The following is a 27,651-nucleotide window of genomic DNA, read 5'->3' as shown; positions in this document are numbered from 1 at the left end:
GGGTGGTAATTCTCTATTAACCTGCAGACAAAGAGTCGGGGAAATTCCCGATTGCCTTTCAAGATGTATTCCAAGGTCACCTTTTCTAAAAAGCCCTTTGAGCCATCCTTGCTCTAGCCTTCAGGCCGAGGGGGACATCTGGCCTTGCTCTCTCCCCTGGGCTGCAGGTGTTCTTTGTAATACCAGGTCTGTGTTTTTGCTTACTACCTATATGCTCTTTCCCTCCCAATGAATGGTGGGTTTTTTGAAAGGGGGAAGTATATAATCTCTATTTTGTTACCTTCAACATGTGGAGTGTATCAGGTATATCTAGCCTATAAGTGAGTGTTCAGTAAATGTTCACTGAATAAATTCAGGGGATTTATATACCGCGTGGTAGAGTAGAAAGAGAAATCGTCTGGACAGAAGAGAGGGGACCTGGGTTATGACACCAATTCTGCTATTGGCTCTTTGACCCTGAACGAGCTAGTTAATTTTGCTGGACCTTGGTTTCCTTATAGGCAAAGGAGGTTGAACAAGAGTCTAGGAAATCCATGAATGGTCTTCAAGAGATTCCTGGATTTCTTGAGATGAAATGCAGAGTTGTGTATACTTATGTAGGTGTGTATATACATATATATACACACAGACACACACACGTACATACACATACATACATACAGGTCCACTCCAACCCCCAAGGAAAAAACCAAGGACTTTCAATGTACTTCAAAGGGAGCTATGACTTAAAATAATTAAGAACCATTGAATAAAATGTGGTAGCTTTAAAATTTCTGTATTGGATGGAGTTTGGCCACAGGAGATGTGGCCCTGTGGGGGTGAGGTTTAACCAAAGGACTGGTCTTGAAATTGCTATTAAATGACAGCCTACTTACATAGATTTTTGTATTTATTTGAGGCAATGAGGCATGGAGATTATGGGGAGATGTATGCTAAAGCTTCTCTAAACCCATCCCTTTGTACTGTCACTTCTTAGAGCTTTTTAAATTCTATATGAACTGTATGTGATTATAGTTCTTATTATGTGTTATCTTCATGAGTTGACTAGGCATGGGACATTCTTTTTAACATTTGCTTTGGCAAGGTCAAGTGTGATTGTTTTGGGGCTCTTAGAGTTACTTTTGCATGACAGGAGTTTTTGTTTTTGTTTTCTGAATATTTGCATGGAAAATTAATTACATGAGAGAAGAAAATGAATAAATAAGGAAAAAAATTTACCATCCACAATCTTTTTTTTTTTGAACCTAATGAATGCTATAGTTAGATAAACTTAGTGACTGTTGGCAAGTATTAGACACTGGCCATCATGTACTTGAACAGAGGTATAACCTTTTAGATGTATGCACAGCCATTGGAAAGCTTTGTGCTACATCCTGTGTTAACTTGAGATAGATATCTCACATTGTGTTTTCTGAAGTGCTTTGCAAAGACCACGTGTTATTTTACTAATGATGACAGTGACCACAGTGGCATTAGGAAATAGCAGAAGTATGGGACATCCTTTTATATGCTTTTTATAGACAGAGACTGAGAGAGGTAAAGGAGCTAAGGCACAGAGCATATGCTTAACTCCCATGGCCACCCAGCTAGTGAGAGACAGAGTTGAGATTTGAACTCAGAACATCTGGGTCTTTTTTTTTTTTTTTTTTAAGCAACATTTGAAGAGTTCAATTATCTGCAGATTTTTTAATTAAGTTTTTAATTTTAATTCTAGGATAGTTAACATACAGTGTCACATTAGTTTCAGGTGTACAAATAGTGATTCAACAATCCTATGCATTATTCAGTCCTCACCATGATTAGTGTACTCTTTAATCTCCATTAGAACATCTGAGTCTTAAGTTTGTGCTCCTAACCAGGCCAGGAGGCCCCTAACCTCCTAAAAGGAGGTTCTTTTTTTTCTGTCGGGCTTTACTTTTGAGGTTTCAAAACAGTAAGTATAGACTAATTCTTACTTTTATGATCATTACCAAGGCCTGCACAAACAATACATAATTTGGATGCATTTAACCTATATAGATACTCTTTTGTCCACTTCAATTTCATTTCTCATGGTGCACAATCTTCTTGATACAGAAATACTGTTCAGTTCATCTTATCTGGCTGTTCCGCTTTGCTTTGCCTGTAGGGGAGGTGGTCCACACATTTTCTAGCAGCATCCTACAGTATTCAAAGCAACAACCAGGTGTTTTAGGGAAGATGTGAAATGTGCTGCTAGAACTATGACACTAAGCTGCAGTGTATCTTAATGGGGCAATTTACTGTGTGAAATTAGAATTGCAAAGAAAATTAAGATAATGAGGTCTGTTGATTTCCTAGGAGGCTTAAGGTAAAATATATTAGTCTGATAGTCACCATCTGGTTGGGTTTAGAATTAGGCTTCTTTGAGAGCCTGGTGTCTGGCGTGCCTGGGTAATACCAGGTCTCTGGGTTGCACCTGGTTGAGTCTATAAGCCTGTGTTTCTGTCTGAATTATTCAGTCCAGCACTCCCAGCCAAGTTCTGTCTGAGTTGTGTCCTCTGAGCTTTTCCTCCATGACCACATGGGGCATTTACTCTCAGCCTGGAAGAACCATGATGTGGCGTTCCTGCCTATAGCTTCAGCTGCTGGATGATAACTTGATGCTCTGGTGCTGCAGTGCTACAGAGCTTTCTTGAATGACTAAGCTTGTCTTGCACTTGGGGTTCAAGTCTACAGCCACCAGATTGCCTTGTAGAGCCCACCTCCCTGAAGTGTCACTTCCCTGGGAACTAATGGTGAGTTCAGCTTTCTGCTTCTGAATTTTGATAATAGCCTTTCCATTAGATCAGGGAGAAGCATGTGTGTATGTATATATGTGTATATATGTGTATATACATGTATATGTGTGTGTGTGTATATATATACATATATAATTATATGTATACATATGATATAAATATATTATTATATTTATATATTATAATATGTTTTATTGTATTATATATAAGTGTGTGTGTGTATGTGTGTGTGTGTGTGTATATATATATATATATATATATATATATATATATATATATATATATATATTTAAGTTTATTTTGAGAGAGAGAGCATGAGCAGGGCAGGGGCAGAGAGATTGGGTCCCAAGCAGGCTCTGTGCTGTCAGCTCAGAGCCCAATGTGGGGCTTGAACCATGAGATCATGACCTGAGCTGAAATTAAGAGTTGGATGCTTCACTGACTGAACCACCCAGGCACCCCAAGGAGAGGTTTAAGAGGTAAAACTTCAAGGTAGAGAACTCAAGTAGATAAATCCACAATTAACTAGCACTTTTTGGCAGATGTGTGTGTTGGTTCCTATGGCTCTCTGTGGTTATTGTCTATGGCCATGGCTTCCTTAATTCAGGAACTTAGAAGTAACTGTAACATACTGCTTTTGCATGGATGACTTCTTTTAATTACAAACTACATTATCAACAGCATGAATATGCTGGATAAGCAGAAAGTAAGAATTTTCTTGAAGGTCTCATGAAGAGAATAGTTAAAATTGGTAGCTTTATTAGTTTACAGTTCTTATTGAAAACTTTTATGGCTTTTAAACTTACTAATGGGGATGGTAAAAGTTAAGAGCTCAAACTAAATTAAAATCACCATTAAGGGGAGAAATTTGATGGGAAGGGGTTGCCACTGTATATACTGCCTCTAGACTTGAGGAGAGAGGCAATTCTTTTTCATATTTAATATTTAATATAATGGGCTCCTTCTTCAATTATTCATTCATTCCCTGCTTGTGCCAGGCTAAGCTCTTTACATATTTTTACACATATTATCCCCAATCCTCGCAACAATTTTGCAAGGTAAGTATTAGTCATTCATTTGTTTGAGCAACAAATATTTTTGTGTTAAGTGGTTGTTATGACCCTGGCTGTGAGCTAGGTGGTAAGAGTGGAGCAGTGAAGAAGCAGTTTGAGTTCCCTTACCTTGAGGTGTTGTTCATTGTTGAATGGAGAGACAGTAAATAGGTCATTAGAGTGCCTTGTTATCTTAATATACACTTCAGCGGTGTATAAATGCATAAAAAGTTTTTGAAGAGCAATGCTTATACTTTTGACAACCTCATCTTGTCTAAGAATCTTTCCTCTAGAAATACCTGCACACAATTGAAAAGATAATTGGCAAGGATGGTAATGCCACCATTGTTCTAATAGGCAAATGTTGAGAAAGCTCATTGGCAGCAGAATGGTCAAATCATTGTTACACTCGTATGCTGTAATGTTGTACAGCATTAAGGTGAATGAGGTAGATCTGTATGTGTTGACACAGCTGTCTGGGATATATTATTAAATGACAAACTCAGGTTGTAGAAAAGTCTGTATAATAGAAACATATTACCTAAAATAATAATCATGAAGAAAAGGGAACAGAATAGTGCAGGAGTCACACCAGATTTTTAGCTTTGGTGCCCTTTAAGCAGAGGTGTGTGTATGGTGGGAGTGGGGGGACAACTTGTGTGTGTTACTGTGTTATTTCAGTTTGACAAAATAAACATGAGTCCTTTTCAGATGTTTTAAGCAGCAAAGGTGATAGGTAGAGGGCAGAGTTGTGTTCTACGGGAACACAAAGGACCCAGACTGGAGTGGGAGATGTCAGAGAAGACTGTGGTAGAGGGAATGGCCTGTCTGAATTCAGGATGTTCATGGTCAGCATGAGGAGAGACACAGAATAAGTGTCCTGCTCAGGAGCATCCCAGTAGATGGCTTTGGAGCTGGTCACCTCTATACTTTAAAGGTTTATCCAGGTTGTCCTGAGTTCTTCACTTTGCCTCCACAATACATCAGCCACTCTTCTTAAATACTTCTCACATTTCCACCTCTTCTCTATCTCAACTGCTGCTGGTGTAGACTTCTCATTTCTCAACTGGATGATTGAACCCCCCCCCCCCCACTAGGTCTCATGACCCCTTGTCTGTATCCCATGTCCTTCTACCCCTGTTTATCCTTCACTGTGCTGAATGATCTTCTAAAAATGCAGTTTTGACCTGGGTATCTTCCTTTTTAAACTTTATAAATGATCTTTCATAGATTTTGGGATCTAATCCCACCTTCTAAAGCAAGCATATAGAAGCCCTTCTTACCTCTTCCACCTTCCTCCCGCAGTAACTGTTACTTATATTATCTGGAAATATTTTACTTTCCTTAAAAATGCTGCTCTTCTTACAAACAAGGAATAACATGGATTTAGTAGTTGGTGGTTGTCCTATTAACTTGCAAATGTTCTGACTAGTTACCCCTTTGTGAGTTCATGTCTGTAATTTCATATTATGTTGAGGTAACAATTTATAAATCAATAAATTTCAGGGAAAATAGTCTTGCTGCCCTTGGGGATATTTTCTTTTGTAAATATTCTTGAATGAATGTTTCTAATGTCAGGAGAATCTGGCATTAATTTTTATACTTGTCTATTCCAAATCCGGATATGCTCCACCTTTATAGAATACACACTGTTCTAAAAACACTACATTGACTAAACAGACTTATTTGCTTTGGCTAAACTTAGAATTAATGGATGGACTTGATGTACGATCAGATAGACACAAAACTGAGAGATGGTCCTGAGAGATTTACTTTAAGACATGCTATGTATCCTTCCATCCTTCCTGTCCACTGAATTTGTATCTTTATTTTTCTATTACTGAATGGTAATAAGTAATGCTTTTAAGTAAATAATAGGAGTTGATTTCATCTTGGTGATTTTCAGAAATGTTTGTACTTTATAAACATGTAATACAGGACTAAAGTGATAGACTGTCTTTTGGCTCCCCCTGGCGGACAATTGTGCACAAAACTCAATGGTCTTGGATGGGGATGGTTGTGAATAGTACCAATGGTGGGAAAAGGGACACAAAATACATTCTTACCTTTAGATACATTATAGTTATTTTAGAAAATATCTCAAGGAATAAAATATATTTCTATTATAATGTAAAATAGCAGTGGTGAAATATATCACGTAAAATACCTAATAATAATGCTATTGCTGTTTTTCTTCTGAGTAATGGCAATGCTGGGACCATAGCGTAAAGTAGAATTTCAGACAGCAGATTTCACACCACAGGTTTAAAACGGTGTGCATCAGCATAAGGTTGATGCTAAAATTTGACAGTACTATTAATTCATGTGTCTACTACTTAGATTATTCCAGAATCTTCCAAAAACTAGATATTTCTCAGTAATGCATAATTTTGGAATTTTAGCAAATGGTTATTTTTGAGTTAGCTTATTCTGATAAACTTAATTGTTCATTCATGATCTTCTGAATTTACAGATTCACTGAAGATTCTTTTATCTTTATTATGGGGAATTAATTGATACCTGATTGTGTCTTGCTTTCATATCAGATGTTCAAAAAAGTTAAACCAGGAAGAAATAGCATAGTCTTTCAATTAAACTTTATTTGTCTATAATGATAATTTTATATAATAAAAGTTCACCTTTACTGGGTTAATCATTTGATAGGCATTATCTCACTTAATCTTTTCAGTAACCCCATGGGGAGGCTGGTAGTTAGTTGTCCTAACCCACATTTTATAGAGCTTAGGAAAGGTGAGCTTAGCTAAAATCTGTGAGCCAGGGCTCAACCAGATTCTCTTGCTCCAGAGCTATCTGTTTATAACTTCAGCAGTGTACTTCTTCCTGAAGTAGGCAAGAGATAGGTACACGTGTGGCTAATACTCTTTAAGAGACTTCTGTGGCGTACTGAGACGTTGCTAGTAGGTCTTGGTATTTGAACTGAGGAATTAGAAGATGAACTCAGCTCAGAGAGAGATTTTTGCCTTCCCCACCCCTCATTTTGAATAGGACTTACAGAAGAACCTCTTTAAATTTTGTTTAGTTTTGAGAGTTAGGACAAATTATATCTGTTATCATAGAAATAGGTTTCATGAGAAAAATACATTTTAGCTCTTTGAGTTCATCACTAACTCTTTGAGCGAGATAATCTTAGGTGTAAAAGTGGCGAGGAAGGGTAAAATCGCTAGGTTCAAAAACTATAGCAGGGCACATTTAGGCGTAGGTACCAAGGTCTTCATAAGTAATCATTAAGATAGATAGATAGATAGTCAACGGGTTAGGAAACTCTGAAAATACTCAGAATAATTTTCTTAAAGTTAGCAATTATAAAGAATAGCTATCATTTAAACAGTTTTCATGTATTATCTTCTTAATTCTTACAGTAACCTAATGATTATTAATTACCTAACTATGATTATAGGCAGTATCCAGATGATAAAACTGTAGTTAGGCAGTTTGCTGGAGGTTTTTGGCTAATGAAATGTAAAGCCAGGATTTGAACTTGTTTGAACTAGCTCAAGGGCCCACACTCCAAACCACTTGGCTGTATAGCAGTGCTTTCCAGTAGAACTCTCTGTGATGATGCAAATGTTTGATGACTGTGTATTGCAATACAGTAGCCACTAGCCAGATTTGGCTACTGGGCACTTGAAATGTGGCTAGTACAACTAAGAAACATTTAAATAGCTTGTCCGTGTGGCCAGTGGCTACTGTACTTGGACAGAACAACTTTACAAGATCTTTCAGATTCTGTAGAAGTGGAGATAGAAGACCTTTAGTATTACCTCATCTAATTTCTTGCTTTAATGATAAGGAAACTGTAAACCAGATGCTTAACAATCTGCTTAGAGTAACAGTTAAAGAAGGGACCAGATTATAACCCAGGAGTTTATAATTTTCAGAAACCGCTCTTCCCATTCTGTACTTTTGTTGGCATCTGCAAATTTACATTTATGCTGCCATTGTTAATCTTAGATTGTAAGATTATCTTTGAAAAAAATTCTTATCTTTCCCAAAGTACATGTCTAATTAACGCTTTCCTTTTTTTCTCAGGTTATAGAAACACTGTCACGACTTTCTCGCACACCTATAGCGTTGGCCACAGGAATCAGGTAAGCTTGATTCAAGTGTTCATTTGCTCAATGAATGTAATGATTATTTACTGAATGGTTACTATTTGTAAAGGACTTTGCATACAGGGACCATATCTCATTCATGCACACACAGTGCCTGGTATTTCAGTGCCTACTACACATTTGAAATCAATTAAGCAAGTAAGAACTTATTTATAGAGTTGAATAAGATACATTGGCTAAACATCATTGTCAATTCACTACTGACTGTTACTGGTAGGGTTCTTTGTTTTCTTAATTTCCTCCAACATTTCATTTCATTACATACGATTCATCAAAACAAACACAAATGCTCAAGTAAATACATACTTAAAAGATGTTGTAGTACATTTATTTCCTATAGTCCATAACCATAACTCACAACTTTCAGGAATTCAAAAAGTAAATCAGACAAATATAAAATATTATGTGTACAAGGATATGTGTTGAGGATTGGTACTAAGTGAAAAAGTTGGAAATAGGTTAAATTAATTGTGCCATCTCTGTGCAATGGAGTATTATGCAGTCAGTAAGCATGGAAATAAATGTAGATGTGTATATCATGTTGGACTTTTTATGTTTACTACATTCTCAAGTTATATCAGTCAGAAAATCATATTTTTAGTAACATTAATGATAGAAAGTTTCAGTAGCTACACAGATAGGCCACATAGAAATGGAATGGATCTCATTTTTTTACCTTGTTTTCTCAGAGGTCCATACCTTAGTCTCCAGCCTTTATGGGGCTCTGTGATGCTGTCTGTCTCCCTCTGTTGCTTCTATTTTTCTGTGTCCAACTCACATTCAGGTTTTAAGAAGAGGATATAAGCACATTTTACAGGACTGATCAGCAGTAACTAGGCAGCCCCTTCCCTGGATACAAAGCCTAATGACCTCAGGGAGGATACCCTGTCTACCCTTTTTTGGAAATGGGCTGTGACTTTGGCAGCTTCCTACAGAAGTAATCTCTAGGCTGGGTACATGTTCAACACCTTGCAGTTTGCTCTACATGATTCATCTTTCCATCTTAATATTTATTTTATGTCATTATATGTAAACAGATTTTGAAATAAATAGCCTGATTCTATTTGATGTATTTATGCATATTTGATTCTGAAAGCATATATATTAGAAGGTTTTTCTTTCCTTCTTAATTATTCTTATCTATATTTTCAAATTTTCTGCAGTGAACTTCATATAAGAGCATAATCAAATGTGCCGGAATTTATTTAAAAAAAAAAAGTATTTTGAAACTTTAGCATTTCTCACATTTTTAATTTACTTGAAAAATGTAGCTTCTTTAAATGTCTTAAGTATTCAATTAATCCATAAGGCAGTGTGAAAATCTGCTTTTCAGTATATTAAATATAGTCATCACTTAGTGCTCATTTATTATTTTGTTGGATCCTCTTAGTTTTGTGAAGTGTGACATGCTGGCTGCATGTAAAGAAAGTAAAACTTTTGGCATGAAAGTATAATTATGCCTGTGTTAGACATGCACTCGGGCATTATGTGGGTGTTACGAAAAAAGTTCATAGTACAGTAGGCAAAAAAAAGAAAGTCAATGGCTAGGAATTAGGGGATAAATGAAAGTGCTTTTCTTTTAATAGGGGACAAAGAAAACATCCTACTCTTCCTAAGGTCTGGGTTTCCTCCTTTGTCCAATAAATGAAAATAAAATACACAACATAAATATCTTGTCCAAGTAGAGAAGTCTGCAAGAATCAATCATGTATTGAGGGCATGATATGTTGGTCTTCTAATAATTTTTCTCTATATTTGGTGAGCTGAGTCACGTGAAGACGACTGTTACCAAACTATCTGTCAGTCAGATCAGATTCCGTAGGTGAAAAGAGATGGTGCTGAACACAGGGGCACTTGGGTGGCTGCCTGTTCTCTGAACTGGGGAGCTGCAGTGGCCGCATTGTGGTGAGCCTGCAGGTAAGTGGTGTGTGGCACATCAGATGGGCACCTTAACATGTCCACAGCTGCTCACGTGACTGCGATGACCACTGGTAATTGCTCCAGATAATTTGGGGTAGCAGGTGTCACAGCCTTCCTGGGGGATTCCCTGGGCAGCCACGGGACAGGCACTTTGGGAGACCCCCAGGATGTTGTGTTACACATGGTGACTGACCTGACTACTTTGGTGGCAGCTGAGCTCATGCATTTAGTGAGAAGTAAATGCCTAGCCTAGCTGTTGATAATTTCACCCTTTTCTCCCTTCTCCCTCTCTCCTAGGCCCTTCCCAACAGAAGAAAGTGTTAATGATGAAGACATTTACAAAGGCCTTCCTGATTTAATAGAGTATGTTGGGCATCTTCAGCAAAATTAAACCACTGCCAGTTTTTGCATTCTTGGTGGATTTTAACGATGGATGTTAAAATAGCTTTCAGAAGTGGAAAAGTGGCTTAATGATTAAGACGTGTAAGAATTCACCTCAAACTAGTGATGGAAAGCTTCACGAGAGAACGTACTTTGTAGTTCCTATGGCGTGCCCGACACCGTGCCAGTCCTTAAGACAAGTAAAGAAAACAGACTGCAATGAAGTCGAATTTGGAAGTTTCTCAAAGGCGTACTAGAGGTGGTGGGTAAAACTGGGGTGGACAATTAAGGAACAAGGACAAAGAAACAGGATCTACTAGAATTGTAGGGCAGGTAGTGTGTGCTTTGTCTGTTCAAGGAAGGGCGAGATTAGTGTGGGCTGGAGTTATTTAGGGAGTTTCATTAGATGGTGTTTGTTCTGCACAGAGAATCCTTTTGGGTTTTATTATTTAATAGTCAGGAAAGGCAAAGGCCTTTGCACCTGATTATCTTCTGCTGATTGAGTGACTTGTGCAGATTACAAATAAATATAAGACATGATCCCCACCCCTCAAGGAACTAATGACAAAGACCAGGCTTGTTTGCAAAGAATTATAATAAGAAATATATTATGCTCCAGGAGGGATTCAGGTTCTGTGGAAATTCATCCATTCATCCATCCTAATAAACTAGCACTCCAACCTTGTTCTTGCTGTAGGACCTTTGCACTTGCTCCTTCTGCCCTTATGGCTGACCCCGTCACCTTTCCCATTTTTGCTCGGATGTCTCTCCAGAGAGAGGCCTTCCTGACGACTGCATCTGAAATTGCTGTGGGCCCTTTACCTAGCTATGTGGTTTTAAGGCAATCACTACTGCCTGAGACCATCTTTGTTTGCTTCACTTGTTGTCCACGTCCTCGTTCGAAGGTCAACTTGGTGAGATCAGGGACTTAACCTTGTTCTTGGCTGTCGTCCTAGAACTTTACACAGCATCTGGTGAATAGTAGGTCCTCGATAAATATTTGTGTTCTGAATGACTAAGCAGAATTGCATTAAGCATCTACTGTTTCAGCATTATGCTTCAGGCCCGAGCTGTTTAGTTGTATAAATAAGAGCTTATTGAGAGCCCATAACCATGTTACATGCATTATTTTGTGGTATACACACACGATGAGGTTGTTCCTAGTATCCCAATTTATGAAGTAGAAAACTGAATTGTGGAAAGCTAAGAAACTTGTTGAAGGTCATAGCTAGTAAATTTTAGTCTTTGGATTTGAACCCAAACAGTTATTACTCCAGAGCTGAGGCTCTTCCTCATGGCAGTGACCCCAGGAAGCACCTTGAATTGCCCATCTGGGAACTTCTGTAGAAGAGCAGAGGACAGTGCTGACAGGAGACTCTGGGATGGCTGCTGAAATGCTCTTCCCAGAATAGGTTTCACTTGCATGGGCCTTGAAGTCTTATATTTTAAATGTGAATTAAGGATAGTTTCTTATCTCTTGTTAACACCTCTAAGAACTCACGGATCTTGAGCAAAATTGATGCTGATCATCTCATTGAATTGGCTACAGTCTTCATAAAGTGACTGTAAGGTTACTGGTATTATAACCAAATCCTCTGAAATGTTAGGAAGATTATATTATTTCTAGAGCTATTATGATGTTCTTTTTTGAGCCCTGCCAATTGTTGCTTACAGCTACTAATTTTCCTAGCTTTTCCCCATCTTTTTGTGTGGATGTCAGGATAAACCCTGTGAGGGTGCATCCCTAGCTAAGTTTGGAGAAACCTGGGCTCCTGATCCAGCTGCTCTGAGATAGCAGCTCATGTTCTGTGAGATGCAGCCTGCTTCAACTTTCCATCTGGTGGTAGAAGGTCTAAATATGGTTATTCCTGCAGGTGCTTGCTTTTGAGTTTGCTATGACACCTTGATTTTCAGTCTTAGCTTTGTTAAGATCTCTATGGCTCATATCCTTAACTCTGACTTTTGGGGGTGAGTCACCCCAAGGGAAGCCCCTGGAACAAACACTGCAGTGGGAATCCTACTCTCCACTGCAGTGGGAATCCTACTCTCTCCAATGGGAATCATTCTCTTCTCACCTGGAGAGAAACAGATACAGGCTGGAATGGAGGTGTGAGGTGGCTAGGCAGCACAGTGTCTTTGCTTTTTCTACCTTGATGATCAGGGTGTCACTCTCGCCCATATATAAATGGCTTGGACATGGGAGAAGTAACATAGATTATTGTTGAATTGTTGACCACTGGAAGAATCACAGGTGTCCTTTCCCACTCCCCCCAGCTTCATTTTATACGGGTCAGGAATTATTGACCAGACTGTTAGCAGGAAAAGCTCCCTTAGTATGGGATTGAATGTAAAAAAAAAAAAAAAACCCCAAAGCATTCTAGCCCAATCTTGAGAGTGTGTGTGGGTGCATTTGCATGCACACACATGCATGTGTGTCACTCCTACGATTCTTTAAAAATTGTTCTCCAGTTTTATTGAGAAATAATTGAACTACATCCTTGTGTAAGTTTAAGGAGTACAGTATATAGTTTTATTTACATATATCATGAAATGATTGCCACAGTAGGGTCAGCTAACACCTATCAACTTACATAGACACAATTGAAAGAAAAAAGGTAAAAAAAAAATTGTCCTTGTGATGAGAACTCTTAAGATTCACTCTCCTAACAACTTTTCTGTATACCATGCAGCATTCCATCCCTAGTACTTCGTACATCCCTAGTACCTAGTACATCGAACATTTCATCCCTAGTACTCATTTACCTTATTGCTGGAACTTTATACCTTTTAATCACTTTCCTCCAATGATCCCTCACCCCCGCTTCCACTTCTGATCCCCACCAAGTCTAATCTCCTCTCTTTTTCTATGACAGGTTTTTTTTTTTTTTTGGTTTGTTTTTGTTTTTGTTTTGGATTCCACACAGGAGTGAGATCACATAGTGTTTGGCTTTCTCTGTCTTACTTATTTCATTCAGCATAATTCCCTCATGGTCCATCCATGTTACTTTAAATGGTAGAATTTCCTCATTTTTTATGCTGAATATTACAGTGTGTGTATGTATATATGTGTGTGTATACATATATATACACGTATATATACAGATTTATATATATACTTATGTATGTGTGTATATGTATATATATATGTGGATGATATATGTACATATACATATATATACAAATTTATGTATATACATATACATATATATGTGTGTGTGTATATATATGTACACACACACACACACACACACCACAACTTCCTAATCCATTCATCAATCAGTGGACACTTAGGTTGTTTCCATATCTTAGTTATTCTAAATAATGCTGCACATGAAGGTGCAGATACCATTATGAGCTAGTGTTTTTGTTTCCTTTGGATATATCCCAGAAGTGGAATTGCTGGATCATATTGTATTTCTATTTTTAATTTTTTGAAGAACTTCCATACTGTTTTCCACAGTGACTGCACCAATTTACAGTCCCACCAACAGGGCATGAGGGTTTCTTTTCTGCATATCCATGCCAGCATTTATCTCTTGTCTTTTGGTGATGGCCATTCTAACAGGCATGAGGTGGTATCATGTTGTGGTTTTAAGTTGCATTTTCTTAATGTCTAATGATGTTGAGCATCTTTTCATGTATCTGTTGGCCCTTCATATATCTTCTTTGGAGAAATGTCTAGTCCTATCCTTTGCCTATTTTTTAATTGGGTTATTTTGTTGATGTTCTTGAGTTGTATGGGTTGCTTATCAGATAGATGGTTTGTAAATATTTTTGTCCTACTCCATAGGTTGTTTTTTCACTTTGTTGATGGTTTCTTTTGCTGTACAGAAGCTTTCTAGTTTGATGCAGTCCCGCTTGTTTATTTTTAGATCTTGTTGCTTGTGCTTTAGGTGTCCTATCTCCTACAATTATTAAAGAAAAATCTGTGTGTATTCATACAGTATGTGCCTCTACCCTCACTGGAAAAAGTCAAAAGCAACACTTTAGCAAGATGAGGTGTTTTTTTGGGGGGGGGGCAGGAGGTGGTCAAAGGCAGCAGAGCTGGGATTAGGAGTAACAGAGAAATGGATTTCACAGCCTATCTTCTTGTTGAACAGGCCCTCTTTGATGCAGAGCCTCTTCCTTCATTTCCTAGCTCCCTCATAGATTGCTCAAACCTTCCTATCCTTTGCATTATAGAAAGTGTTCAGACCGGTTGAACTCTCCCCTGTTATCTGTGACTTAACATCTGCCCAGTTTTACAAAGTAGGAAGCTAAGTGGCATCCTCCACTCCTTTCCCCCCTCTCTCTAATTCTGACTGGTCGCCAAGTCTGGTTGACTGCACCTGATGCAGTCTCTTTGTCTCTCTCCGCATATGCCTTTACTCACTCTAGTTATGGCTCTCGCTATCTCTTACCCACAGGGTTTCATTTCGGGGCTTATTGTCTTCTTGCTCCCTCCACTCTACTGCTGTATAGAGCTTCCTCTTGTACCTCCTCTTGTATCCCAAATGCCCAGGTAAGGTTGAGGTTACAGGGTGTACTGCCTTTCTCAGGTTGGTTTTAGTCGTCCCTTTGGGGGTCACATTCACTTACCTGAATGAGATGCCACTCATGATGTTGCCAGGCTCTTCGTAGCTCTTGCCTTTGTACATGTTGGTGTCCTTTTCTGGAATGTCCTTCTCCTCACTGAGTATGTGTCACCTCTGAGGGCAGAAACTGTGTCTGCCTAGTGTACAACCATATCTCCTGGAACATGGTAGTATTTATTTAGCAAATACCTATTAAATAAATACATTCAAGATCCAGTTCAGATGTAATATCTGTTGTGAAGCCTTCCCGAACTTCTTTAGTCAGAGTTAGTCTTTCCCTTTTTGTCCTACTTTGTTCCTTTTTACTCCTACATTCTGCATTCATCTGCTCTGTTGTACTTCTAGAATTATGTGTTCACATGCTGTTACCTACACTAGACTATGGGAGAGTCCTCAGATCTTGATCTATGCATTCTTAGCACTGAAGAGTCTGGACCTCAGTAGGTTCTTAGAAAATGTCTGTGGAGTGAATGGTTGGGTAGACCGCTAACTCGAGAACAAATTTTTCTGAGAGCAGACTTCTCTGACATATTTGTTACTACCAGATAAGTCTCCCTTAAGGCGCCTTTCTTTCTTCTGAATGTTTGAAACAGTTCATTCCTATCAAATGCTTCCAAATAATCCTTCATGACAACATAGACAACCTTGTGATTGAACCTATTTTGAAAAATGCTCCCAAGTCGTAGAGTGACATTTACAGCTACAGTGTTCTTATTTTTGTACATATACATTTTATACTGTTCTATCTGCACAGGCCCAAGATAGGTGCTAAGGGCTGGCAGTATTGAAGGAGTTGATTTTTTTTTTTCAGAGAAAGGTTAATGCTTCTTTCTAACATGTCTAAATGTATTAATCTCAATTCTTTGGGATTATTAGTGAATAGAAGCTATATATAGAAGTCTTGAACTGAAAGGAAAAACTGGAGTAGTAATAAAACATGTGATAGGTGCAACCAGCTATTTCTACTTTGAGTGAATGGGTTTACAATATCATATGAAGGATTTAGGCAAGACACATCAGTCAGTTACTGTGTAAGTGCCACGGAAGCTTTAAAAATTGGGATGTTTTTCAACTATGAGGAGATCAGCTGATTTCAAATGCCTTGTGGCCTTGGAACCATTTTTTTTACATAGAAAACAGGCAAATAAAACAGATAATGGTAGGATCTGGATGACTCAGGGACCTGTACATACTCTCTGAGTAGACCGGATGGAGCGTGGTTGGAAAGCCACTGCATTAGATACTGGCAATAATAACCCTGCAGAAACTGATGCTTTTCTTCTTATTTTTTTTTTTAAGTTTACTTATTTTGGAAGGGGGAAGAGAACAAGTGGGAGAGGGGTAGAGAGAGAGAATCCCAAGCAGGCTCTGCGCTGACAGTGCAGAGCCCAACACGGGGCTTGATCTCAAGAACCGTCAGATCGTGACCTGAGCCGAAATCAAGAGTTAGTTGCTTAACCGACTGAACCACCTAGGCGTTCTGAAACTGATGCTTTTAAAAGACTATTTATAAACTATGAGATTGTCCCCAGCACCCCCTGTGTTCCCCATGTTGTACCCCTTAATATATATGATCAACCTCAGGCCTTGAAATAGGAAAAATATGGGCCATATGATAGAGTAATGAAAACATTTAGAATGTAAGACTAAGTTTTAAATCTGGATCTGCCACGGACAAGCTGTGTTTCCACGGGCAAGTTAAATAACCCTCAGTTCTCTCAGCTTCCTTATCTCTATAAAGGATCAAATAGTATTGCCTGATAGCACAGGTAGTGCATACTGGGCTTGGGCCAGCTACATGAAGTCGTGTGTGCAGAGTGATCATTTATGTGCTTGTACATGGTAAATACCCAGTGAATGTTAGCTGTCACTGCCATCCTGGGTGGATTCTGTTGTTTGGCATTGTTCTCATTAGGAGGGAAAGAACTGTAATGTAAAGCCTTTTGACTCTTCCCATGAATTATGTTTTATTTCCTCTCTGGGTTTTCTACTAGGCTCTATGTAGCTGTTGCATTTACTGCATAAGAGAAAATGACCTGAGTGTCCTACCCTTTGTTGTAGTGAAACCCATGTGGAAGATGAAGAAGGTCTCTACGACTGTGTTTATGGGGAAGACGAAGGTGGAGAAGTCTATGAGGACTTAATGAAGGCAGAGGAAGCACATCAAGCCGTAGGATCTCACTTGCCTTATTGTTAAAGTTACTTTGAGTATTTTATTAGGAAAGTGATTCCTTGTAAGACTAATTAATATAAATATTTGTGTAACTTCTGCTAGAACAGGCTTTTGTTTTCTTTTTACCTTTGCTAGCTTTTAACTACATAATCATGATTTACTGCATTTGGAGACACATACACCCAGCATTTTATAGTTCACAACAACCAGAGGGAATCTCTGGTCTAGTCCTTGAATTCTACTTGTCAGGAAGGAAAGTCTGAGAGAGAAATGCCACCCAGCTAAATAGTGCCAGAGTGGCAGTAGAACATAATTTCAGGGAATTGTGAAAGGATTCTTCTTATCATGAAAGGCAATCTTCTCTTACAAAGCAGTTTAATCTTCTTTAAATTTGATGTAGCATAAAATATATGTTAGAGAATATTTCTTCATATTTGTTCGGGGGTTGATAAGAGGTATTTTTTACTTTTGTTTCATTACAGGTTTCCTAGTATTTTTACTGTTTTATAAATTTAGTTTCAGATATTGTCATAGTCAGTATGCACGCACAGAGGTTAATCTACCACAAAAATATCTAAAACATTCAGAAAGAATTACTCTGAATTATTTTCTCACCTATAATTTGAAACAAAAAAAAATGGTCAGTCGTGTAGGCTTTTATTAATCTTTAAAAAAATTTTTTTTAATGTTTATTTATTTTTGAGAGAGAGAGAGAGACAGAGCAATGAACAGGGGAGGAGCAGAGAGAGAGGGAGACAAAGAGTCCAAAGCAGGTTCCAGGCTCTGAGCTGTTAGCACAGAGCCTGATGTGGGGCTCAAACCCACGAACCACGAGATCATGACCTGAGCCGAAGTCAGACGCGTAACTGACTGAGCCACCAAGGCACCCCATTATTAATCTTTTTTTATACAAAACCCTTTCCTCATCAGCTAGGTGGTAGTATGGGATTTTTTAGTGCTGTGATGAATTTCCTCAGCTCTCTTTGTAGTCTTGGCTTTAATAAAAGGCTGGTGGGTTGTCCAGTGCCCCAGACAGGGAGAGTAGCTTCTGTGGGATGGAAACAAGTTACCTGGCCTGTATTTGGTAGTGAATGAGCTTTAACCCACTGTGTGAGCTGACAGGCTGCCTGTGGCAGTATTTTGAGTATTTTTAGGTGACAGGGTATCATCTGTATCTCCTAATATAATTATCATCTGCTCGGGGTACCAGCAAAGTCTTGAGTGTGTCTCCCAAGGACAGTCTTCATTCAGCTGACAGTGCTTGGTTGTTTCTATGGGGCAGGGTTCACAGCAGTGATAATTTAAATGCATGGGGCCCTTCTTGTGTACTTCTCAGGGTGCTATAGGTGCTCTACCAGGATAGCTCATTTACAGCTCCTTGGGGTTGGAACTGTAGTTCTCACTGTTTTGTGGAGGAGAAGACTGAGACATGGAGAAAATAGGTAACTTATTCACAAGAACCAGCGAATTACAGAAAAACTGGTACTTGAGCCCAGTTCTACCTGAGGCCCACACCTTCCATCTTAATATTATGCTCTGCTACCTCCAGCCTTAACACCTAGTGGAAGAGCCAAACACGAGAATGTTAATTCTTCACAAAAAGTATTTTAAGATTTTTATTTATCAAATGTCCTTTTGATATTTTGCAAGTATTTCTACAGCACTTGTAAAGTACGCTGTACGTTAAGAACACTAGATGACACCATGGGTGATGTTTCCAGAATGAATAACATTTATAATGAAAGAGATTTTTTTCAGTATAAAGAGGGTATATCCTCAGAAGTTTATTTTTAATTATTTAAACCTTTTTCATTAACACTGTTCAAAATTTTAAGAACAGATACTTCTTAAATGCCATAAATGGATCTTTTGGTTGTGTTTTATTAAAATGGAAAGCTTAAGAAAATCAGTAGTTTTGAGTTCTTTCTATGTACTACCAGAGAGATTAATTAATACATATGTTTGATTAAATAATTTTGTTGATAACTCTAATTGCAGAAATGTCCAGAAAATGACATACGAAGTTGCTGCCTAGCAGAAATTAAGCAGACAGAAGAAAAATACACAGAAACGTTGGAGTCAATAGAAAAAGTAAGTTATCAGGTATTATTTTTGATGTCCAAATAGTGCATTTTATAGTTAATATATGACACTCAGTGTGTCTTCTGTATGCTTTCTAATTTTCAGTAAAACAAGCAGACTTACTTATTCCACAACTAGTTACTGATTTCTTAGTCTCTGAATGGCACTGTGCTAGGCACTGAGTATATAGCAATAGACACAACAAAACTCTTGTTCTCATGACACTTTCTGTCTCATAGGAGGGTTTACAATTTAAGCAAGTAAGTGGGCCAGGCGGTGATAAATTCTCTGAAGAAAAACCAGTCAGGGAAAGAGGACAGAGAGTGATGTGGGTGGGCTGGTATTATTTTATGTAAAGCAGTAATGGAAGGCCTCTTTAGTAAGATCACATTTTAGCAGACAGCTGAGGAAATTGAGGGAGCAAGCCATGCCAACATCCCAGAGATGACGGTTCCTGGCAGAAAGGCCCTCAGATGAGACAGTGTTCAGTGTGTTTCAAGGAGTAGCAGTAGTCCAGGTGTCTGAAGCAGCGTGAGTGAAGAGAAGCAGGGAGAGCAAAGAGCTGGTGAGCTACCGCATTGTGTTGGGGGGCACAGAGAACACCTCGCTCAAAGCTGGAGTGTGTGAGTAGAAGTGACATGATCTAATGTAAGTTTCTTCACAGCGTATTCTGACTTTTTGGGAGAAAAGTTAGAAGGATATTGCAATAATCAGATGGACAGAACATGGCAGTATTTGTAGAGCTGGTAGGGAATGGTCAGATTCTGAATACATTTTGAAAGTAGAGCTGAGCAGATGAGATGATAAATTAGGTGAAGGATATATGGGAAAGGGAGCAATCAAGAACGCTAGGCTTATAGCATGAGTAGTTGTTGTGTGAGTAGTAAAGATGGTTACTGAGCTGAGGAGGACAGGTCTGGGAATCACGAGTCTGTTGGGACATTCTACATTTGCAATATCTATTAGCTTCCAAGGGGCTGTGTTGAGGAGGGAGTTAGATACATGAGGCTGGCATTAAGGGGAGAGGTTGACAAATAGATGGGGCCATTATCATTACACAATGGCTTATAAGGTCAGTGGTACTGGATGAATTGACCTAGGGAATGAATGTTGATGAAGGAGAGATTTGAGGCCACCTCCGGCAAGTTCTACATTTAGAGGTTAAGAAAATGAGAATAAGGAGATAGTTCTGGATGTTTAGGAAAAGAGTTGAAGGTTTTGCAGAGTTGTTTAGTAGAGAGGGGGAATAAATGGACTAGGGAAATATAGGATTATGCATTATCACAAGTTCAATTGAAAATTAGACTATTGATCTAGTTCATATTTAACTTCTTAGGTATAGGCACAACATATATGGCAAGCTAGATTTAACAAGGGTTTTTGTTCTTCCAGAAAAGCATGCTGGAAGAAGAAAGGGTAAGGGAAGTGATTCTCATGATGGTTTATGGAGTGTAAAGTTGGTGGGGAGGAAGTGAGGACATGAGAGATATAGAATGATCAGTGGATTGGCAGACCCGGTGGGGTTAAAGAATTCTTTAAAGGAATGAGCTATAAAGGTAGGAGGTAGTGATCAGAGTTGATTACTTAAAATTAATGCTATAGAGCCTATGTAGTTGTTGATAATGAGAAGGTCTTGGAATATGACCTCCAGAGTCGAGAGCCGAGCTAGGATAGAGCACAAGATTACCGGCAGTCAAGGATCTAAAAGCCCAGGCTATCGGAAGGATGATCTGCACAGATACTGAGATTGCCAAGAACAGACATGGGAGTCATAATGGAAAGAGATATGGTAGGCCAGGAACTAACATTCTCAAGGAATGAAGGGGAAGATCAAGGCATTTGAGAGTATTTTGTATCAGTCCTGTATCTCCAAAATATTGCCTTTTTTTTTTTTTGGCCAATTCAGCCAAAAGTGTTATTTTTTTTTATTATTATTACTTTCAGGAGTATTCATTGTCTAAACCTTTTATTTTATACTTTAAATGAATTAACTTATGTTTGTGTCTTTATATGTCTGTTTAAGTATAAAATCTTTAAGATAGAGAAAATAGTTTCTGCTTTTTTCTTGGTATTCATTATACAGATAAACAATAGACTTTCAATAAATATCGATCATTTGTTAATGAAAAACTCTTATATAGATTAGGATAAATTGTGCTTAATTGTTATTTCTCTGTCCTATCCTTGTAGTATTTCATGGCACCGCTAAAAAGATTTCTGACAGCAGCAGAATTTGATTCAGTATTCATCAACATTCCTGTAAGTAAAAATAGACTAGCTAAAATTGTGGTATATTACTATAAAATCTCAATCATCTTATGGGTTCTAGATTCCTATTTTAATATTCTCCTGTATTCTTTAAGAATTTTAACTATCTTGGGGCACCTGGGTGGCTAAGTTGGTTGATTGTCCAACTCTGGATTTTGGCTCAGGTCATGATGTCATGGTTGATGGGTTCGAGCCCTGCATCGGATTCCACGCTGGGTGTGAAGCCTGTTTGAGATATTCTCAATCCCTCTCTCTGCCCCTCCCCAGCTTGCTCTCTCTTTTTCAAAGTAAATAAACTTTAAAAAAAGTAAATTAAAAAAAACTTTTTAAATAAAAGAATTTTAACTCTTTTTTGCCTCTTGAGTTCTTATATCCTTATTTTCTAGAAATAAGGGATTTACCATATCTTCAACCAAAGTCAGTCAGAATGTAAGCAGAAAACATGTGGATAAGATTCATGAAATTATCCTTAACTGCTTGTCAAGAAGAGGTAGTCTTAGTTAAATAATCCCTGGTGCCACTGTCTCTTTGCCTTGTGGGAGCCCCCTTCGGTCCCACTCCTTGCTCTATTCTGCCAGCCCCTCAACCCCATCCTGTACACACTGTCCTGAGGGCATCCGTTTCCTCCACTTTCTTGCCTCTATTCTGATTTCAGTTGTACTAACCTTAATTCCCATTTCTGAAATACACTACTTCCTTATGACTTAAAAATCCGTTTTAGTGGTTATTTGTAAGTGTTTTTCTTCACATTTATGTAAGCATTTTGGGTCTCAGAGCACCTTACAATGATCTTATGATCCTTAGAGTATAGTTATGCAGAAGCATTGAAACAGACCAGATACTATGCCAACCGAGGTCATGCTAGGCAGCATTCAAGTTCTTAAACCTTTAAAACTGGCTCGGATTTTAATATATAGCTTGTGTATACTATATATAAGCTTTTATGCATAAGCTTGCTTGTCTTACCTGCAAGTTTCCTGCTATTTTGGTTCTGTTGCATTCAGTGTTGATGTGTATCAGTCACGTAGCTGGTTGTTGTCCTTGTCCCCGATTATGGTCAGATGAAGACATTCTCATTGATTTGTAGCATAGCAGGAAGAACAAGGTCACAATATGAGATGAACGTTTAGCATAAAACAAACTGCACGTTCCAGGAAGATGAGCATCTTGAACCACCTTAATACGGTCACTGTAACTTAGGACTTCTTTGACAGTCCTTAATCTTATGGCTTTTCCATGCTCTTCAGCAAAATGGCAGGGCCAGCATATTCCTGTTTCCTTTCCATCCTACTAAGGAAAGGGCATGCTGTGAAGTTGGTGTGTGCACCAAGGTACAGGGAAGAGCTAATGCGAGAATTGGCACCTTGATTAGAATTTCCTCATTTTCTGGCTATGACGTGTATTTACTGCCTGACGGAAAATTACTTGCTTATCAGGAAAAAGGTAAAATTCTGACTTCTGAGATGCTCTAGTAAACTGCCTAGTACAATTTATCTGCTCTTTATTTATGCCATTAGTAGTCTAGTTTCAAGTAATTTAGTGTGATTATTGTTAGCTTAGCACCAGGACACCACTAATTGACCAAAGTACAGATCTACATTTTTATGTCCCAAGGACATGAATCATTACTTTATCCCATCAATAAAACATTAAGCACTTGGATAGTTTTATTTAAAAAGTTAAAGTGACTATAATGAAAATGAGCTGTACATATTTTTATACAAGGAATAAATTACCCTTTAATAAGTAGTGAGATAATTTTTTTTTTCCCCAACAGGACAGTGACAGTTCAAGTCAGATCTGAAATTGCTGTTTCCCATGCACATGGCTTGTCTGTCTCTCTCTCTCCTCTTCTGTCCCCTTCTCTTTCCTTCCCTTTTCGTTTCACCTCTCTCTCCTCCCTTCTTCCCCTCTACTTCCTTTTCTCTTTATCATCCCTAGTAGCAGGTTTAGAGTTTGAGGGCATTAGCATTTCCTTGAATGACAAGTCTAGCAACAGTAAGGATTTTAGGTTTGGGGTGATTTATTTTTGGTCCTGTTTTCTAATTTCCTTTAACATTTTTTTCCTTAAGGAACTTGTAAAAGTTCATCGGAACCTAATGCAAGAGATTCATGATTCCATTGTAAATAAAAATGACCAAAACTTGTATCAAGTTTTCATTAACTACAAGGAAAGGTAACTTTTAAATTTTAAATTTTGTGGCTATCAGTTTGTGATTATAGTGAGGGTTAGTATTAAAATTCCTCTGGGAAGCACCTTGGTGGCTCAAGAGTCAGTTAAACATCTGACTCTTGATATAAACTCGGGTCTTGATCGCAGGGTCATGAGTTGGACACATTGGGCATGAAGCCTACTTAAAAAAAAATAAAATAAAATTGCTCATAAATAGCTATTTCTACTGTCCATTAAGTTACTACGTGGGCAGTAACTAGAACATAGGACAGTTAATCTCAGGGTGGTAGTTTGAGTTCTGTATGTGGACCAGGAAAAAGGAAGGGGGAAAGAAAAGGATCTAGATGTTTGCCTTGCAAATCAGAAGTTCACATTATCGACCTTTTACCTCTGAGTTCTGTAGTTTTCAGGAAGTCATTTTAATTCTCTAGCCTCCTTTGCTCCATCTGTAAATGTTAGGGGTAGATTAGCAGGTGCCTAGTGCTTGTTCCAACTCTCATATTTTATAATTCTCCATTTGGGATTATTAGATTCACGGCTGAAGGCAGTTTCCCTTTCTAAAACAAACAAACAAACAAACAAAAAAACCTCTTCTGAACAACTCACGTTAATAAAAGTACCAAGGAATTTCACTTAAAATATTCTCTCTCTTAAAATTAAGCACTGTAGTTCCTACTACTAAGAAGTGGCTAATGAATTGCTTTGCATCAACAACAGTTAAACATGAACTTATGAGTAGTTTTCTTTTTCCCCAATGGAGAGTTAAAAGAAACGATAAATTACCCAACCTCTCTGCAAAGTGCCTATATTACTGAGGAGCTACGGTTCCTGAAGCAGGCTCAGACTCCATGTAGTACAAGGTACCTTCTACCCAGCACACTTCAGGTCACTCCTTCAATCACAATTTTCAGATAATGTGTTTTCCTTAATTAAAAAGTAGGAAAGATTAGGTTTATTGATGAGTGGAGTCATGACTAGTGAGGACAATAAAATTGTCCGAGTTAAATTTTTCTGAGTATGGGTAAACAGTAGAACATTCATCTTTAGTAGGAACATAAACAGAAATTTTTAATTTTGTTTTTGTGATATTCATGTGTACTTACCATAAACAGTTATCAAGCCGGTTTGTGAACTCTACCTGCTGAAAAAATGTATGGGAAATTAATCCCATTCAAATTTAGAAATAAAAATTAGTCCTTTTAATAGCATATTATGAGTCTATGTGTGGTTTGTGTTAAAAAGAAACAAGAAATCAGAGGCTCAGAGAGATAAGTAATTTGCCCAGGGTCACCTAGCTAGAGATGCAGGACAAGTAAGATTTGCTTTGATTCTCCCTAACTGTGATTTTAAAGAGATGATGGTAATTCTGCCTCTTCCCCTTCTACTTTATTTCTTTTGTCCTACAAATTTCTCCTTTTCTTCCCTTTCAGGTTGGTTATATATGGGCAGTACTGTAGTGGAGTGGAGTTGGCCATCTCTAGTTTAGACAACATTTCTAAGACAAAAGAAGATGTAAAACTGAAATTAGAGGTACTGTTTATTTTTTGTTAGCTTATGAAATAAAGTAAGATAAACCTAAAAGCAAGGGGAGGGGAGTGGGGAATGGGCAAAATGGGTGAGGGGGAGAAGGATTTACAGGCTTCTAGTTACAGAAAAAATAATTCCTGGAAATAAAAGGCACAGCATAAGAAATACAGTGAGTGATATTGTAATAGCAATGTAACGAGGCAGAGGGTAGGTACACTTGTGAACATAGCATCATGTAAAAACTTGTCAAATCACTAAGTTGTACACCTGAAACTTATGTAAAGCTATATGTCCACTATACTCAAAAAAAGAATAAAAAATAGATCTACTTCTTTGCAAGATTAGTGCAATAGTACATTTTTCCATGTATTCTAAACATAATTTTATGTCAGTTTTGTAAAATATTTAATAGCTCTATGAAATAATATGATAGTAATAATATAATAGTAAAATCTGAGACTCTGGCTTTGTGTTTTACATGCATTATGTCATTAGGTCCTCATGACTCTATGAGATATGTACAATTAATTTTCTCTTAAAGATGAGAAACCTGAGGTTCAGAGAGAGATTATGAGTAATTTGCTCAGGGTCACCTAGGTAGAAAGAAGTACAGGATAAGTAAGATACATGTGAGATAATGTACATGCAGATGAAAAATGTTTATTAAAAACGTAAGACATTTAGGATAAGGTGTATAAGAAGGGTATGGATATTGTCCGTAAGAAGAAAGACAGGACAGACACAAATAAGATTAAGTTGTATGTGACAAGCAGTAATCGATAGCGCTCCATGAGTGAGATTGAGTGATCACCTCAGCACAGGTAGAATGTGGAAGATTTCTCTGAAGAGGTAGTATTTGATTTAGGTCCCCAAGGGAATGGGAGGAGTCTTGACAGGTGAGATTCTCTGGAGAGTATTCTGACCAGATAAGCATGACTGACCAGATGAATCTGGAAAAGTCTGAAAAATGGAGAGTAGGCCAGAATAAACAGAGCATGTGGAACAGTGGAAAATAAATCTGGAAATGGTGGTCAGTTTTCTTTTTTTTTTTTACATCATTTTTCTTTCTCATAGGAGTTTGCAATTTTAGGGAACTTTTGAAAAAGATGATGTGTTAAGGGAGTAATTTTCTCAAATAGATTATCCATATATTTGAATTTTCTTAAATGTTGAGTGCAAACGTACAGTCAACTCTTAAATGGCTGTGTTTGCCTTACTTGACACTGTAGTGTCCCTTTTGCTGTCTTTGTTCAATTCAGCAGTGAGGTCAGGCGATGAAGGGAAAAAAATGAGGCAGATGATTTTCCAATTAGAGCTCCTTCATTGTTTTAGCATATTTGGTATGATTTTATAACTTTCACAAAGGGGAACTAGTGGTTAGAAAGTTTACACATCAGCAGGCTACCAGGTAACTGTCCTCTCTGCCATGGATCATTTTTCCTTAGCTCTTATAAGCCTTTGATGATGTGGACCTTATGTCTGCTGGTGGCTTGAATCACCACTAAATAACATCCTGATAACCCTGTTAGTGTAAAAGGTTCCTGCTCCTCTTGGGAGAATAGAGCCTCAGGAGCATAGAGCTATAAAGTACCTTGACTCCAATTAAATTATGATGATAAGATAAAACTCTACAACTTACACAACTAGTTCGTAACAGAGCTACCATTAGAACAGATGCCATCAGTTCTACCATTAGAACTTTATATATATATAAAGTTCTGGCTCCAGAAGAGAGTATACAAGTTGTTAGTCATACTCCCATTGTACTCTCAGTATTGTTTGGATATTCTTCTCCCTTCTTTCAGAGTCACTGTCAAAGTCCTGCCCTATGACACATGACATACTCTGGGCCTCTAGGAACATATTTTCTATGGTCATTATCCATCTGAGGGAGAGAGAGAACCTCAGGCTGAGTTTGAAAAGCTCAGGGGGAGGGGCTGCTGGCTACCCGTTTTTTTGCCTGAAAAGGTACTACTACTGACTAGTGGCCTGATTGGCAAGTATTTAATCAGACACTGTGGCACCTCAACAGATACTCTTTGCTGGGACTGTCCTCTGCAACTCCTGGTATGATAAAGGGGAAGCTGCCTTATTCTTGGTGTCTCTGCTTCCTTCGCGTCTTCAGTTTGTGGTGATTTTTGCTCCTGTCGGTCTTTGTCTTTTTCTTCTCTACTTTGGAACCAAGATAACATAGGGCGAACAGTAACAGAATCTCTTTATCTTGTTCTCTAAGCTGGCTCATCCCGATTCCATTTATTTTCTTCTCAGTTAAAATTGGAGTTTGGTTAAGCATGTCGCCAGATGTATTCTACCCTTTATTTACTTTCAATACTAATAAGCATTTTACACCTCAAACTTAGACCCCCAGTTGTAGTAAACGCCTGCAATGTTAGTTTCTTTACTTCCTGAGCCTGTAACTTAGAACTTCAAGGAACTTAATTATTTCCCCAACAGTTTTAAACTGACTTCCATAACATAACAAAGCAAAATTTAAATGTATAACATTTCTGTTCCTAACACTGTTAAGATGGCATATATATGCACGAAGTGTAAGATACAACCTCAGTTCTAAGGAGCTTGAAATGCAGCTGGGGCGATGAGAGTCATTC

At 38.0% G+C, this 27,651-nt stretch overlaps 1 protein-coding gene across 2 annotated transcripts in view; it reads left to right on the top strand.

Annotated features, from left to right (window-relative positions):
• Positions 1 to 27,651, top strand: part of VAV3 (vav guanine nucleotide exchange factor 3) — a 364,842-nt gene that overhangs the window by 159,242 nt on the left and 177,949 nt on the right. For both annotated transcript variants that reach the window (XM_045033232.1, XM_011285035.4), the window contains exons 3-9: positions 7,862 to 7,920; positions 10,162 to 10,227; positions 16,881 to 16,989; positions 18,991 to 19,083; positions 21,265 to 21,333; positions 23,415 to 23,518; positions 24,946 to 25,045. In XM_045033232.1, the coding sequence (XP_044889167.1) occupies positions 7,862 to 7,920; positions 10,162 to 10,227; positions 16,881 to 16,989; positions 18,991 to 19,083; positions 21,265 to 21,333; positions 23,415 to 23,518; positions 24,946 to 25,045 (600 nt within the window). The remainder of the gene's footprint in view (positions 1 to 7,861; positions 7,921 to 10,161; positions 10,228 to 16,880; positions 16,990 to 18,990; positions 19,084 to 21,264; positions 21,334 to 23,414; positions 23,519 to 24,945; positions 25,046 to 27,651) is intronic.

This window comes from Felis catus, chromosome C1 (genome assembly GCF_018350175.1).
Source record: "Felis catus isolate Fca126 chromosome C1, F.catus_Fca126_mat1.0, whole genome shotgun sequence".
In the NCBI taxonomy this organism is placed as follows: Eukaryota; Metazoa; Chordata; class Mammalia; order Carnivora; family Felidae; genus Felis; species Felis catus.
Note: the sequence above shows the minus strand (reverse complement) of the source record. Positions and strands in the feature narration are given on the sequence as shown.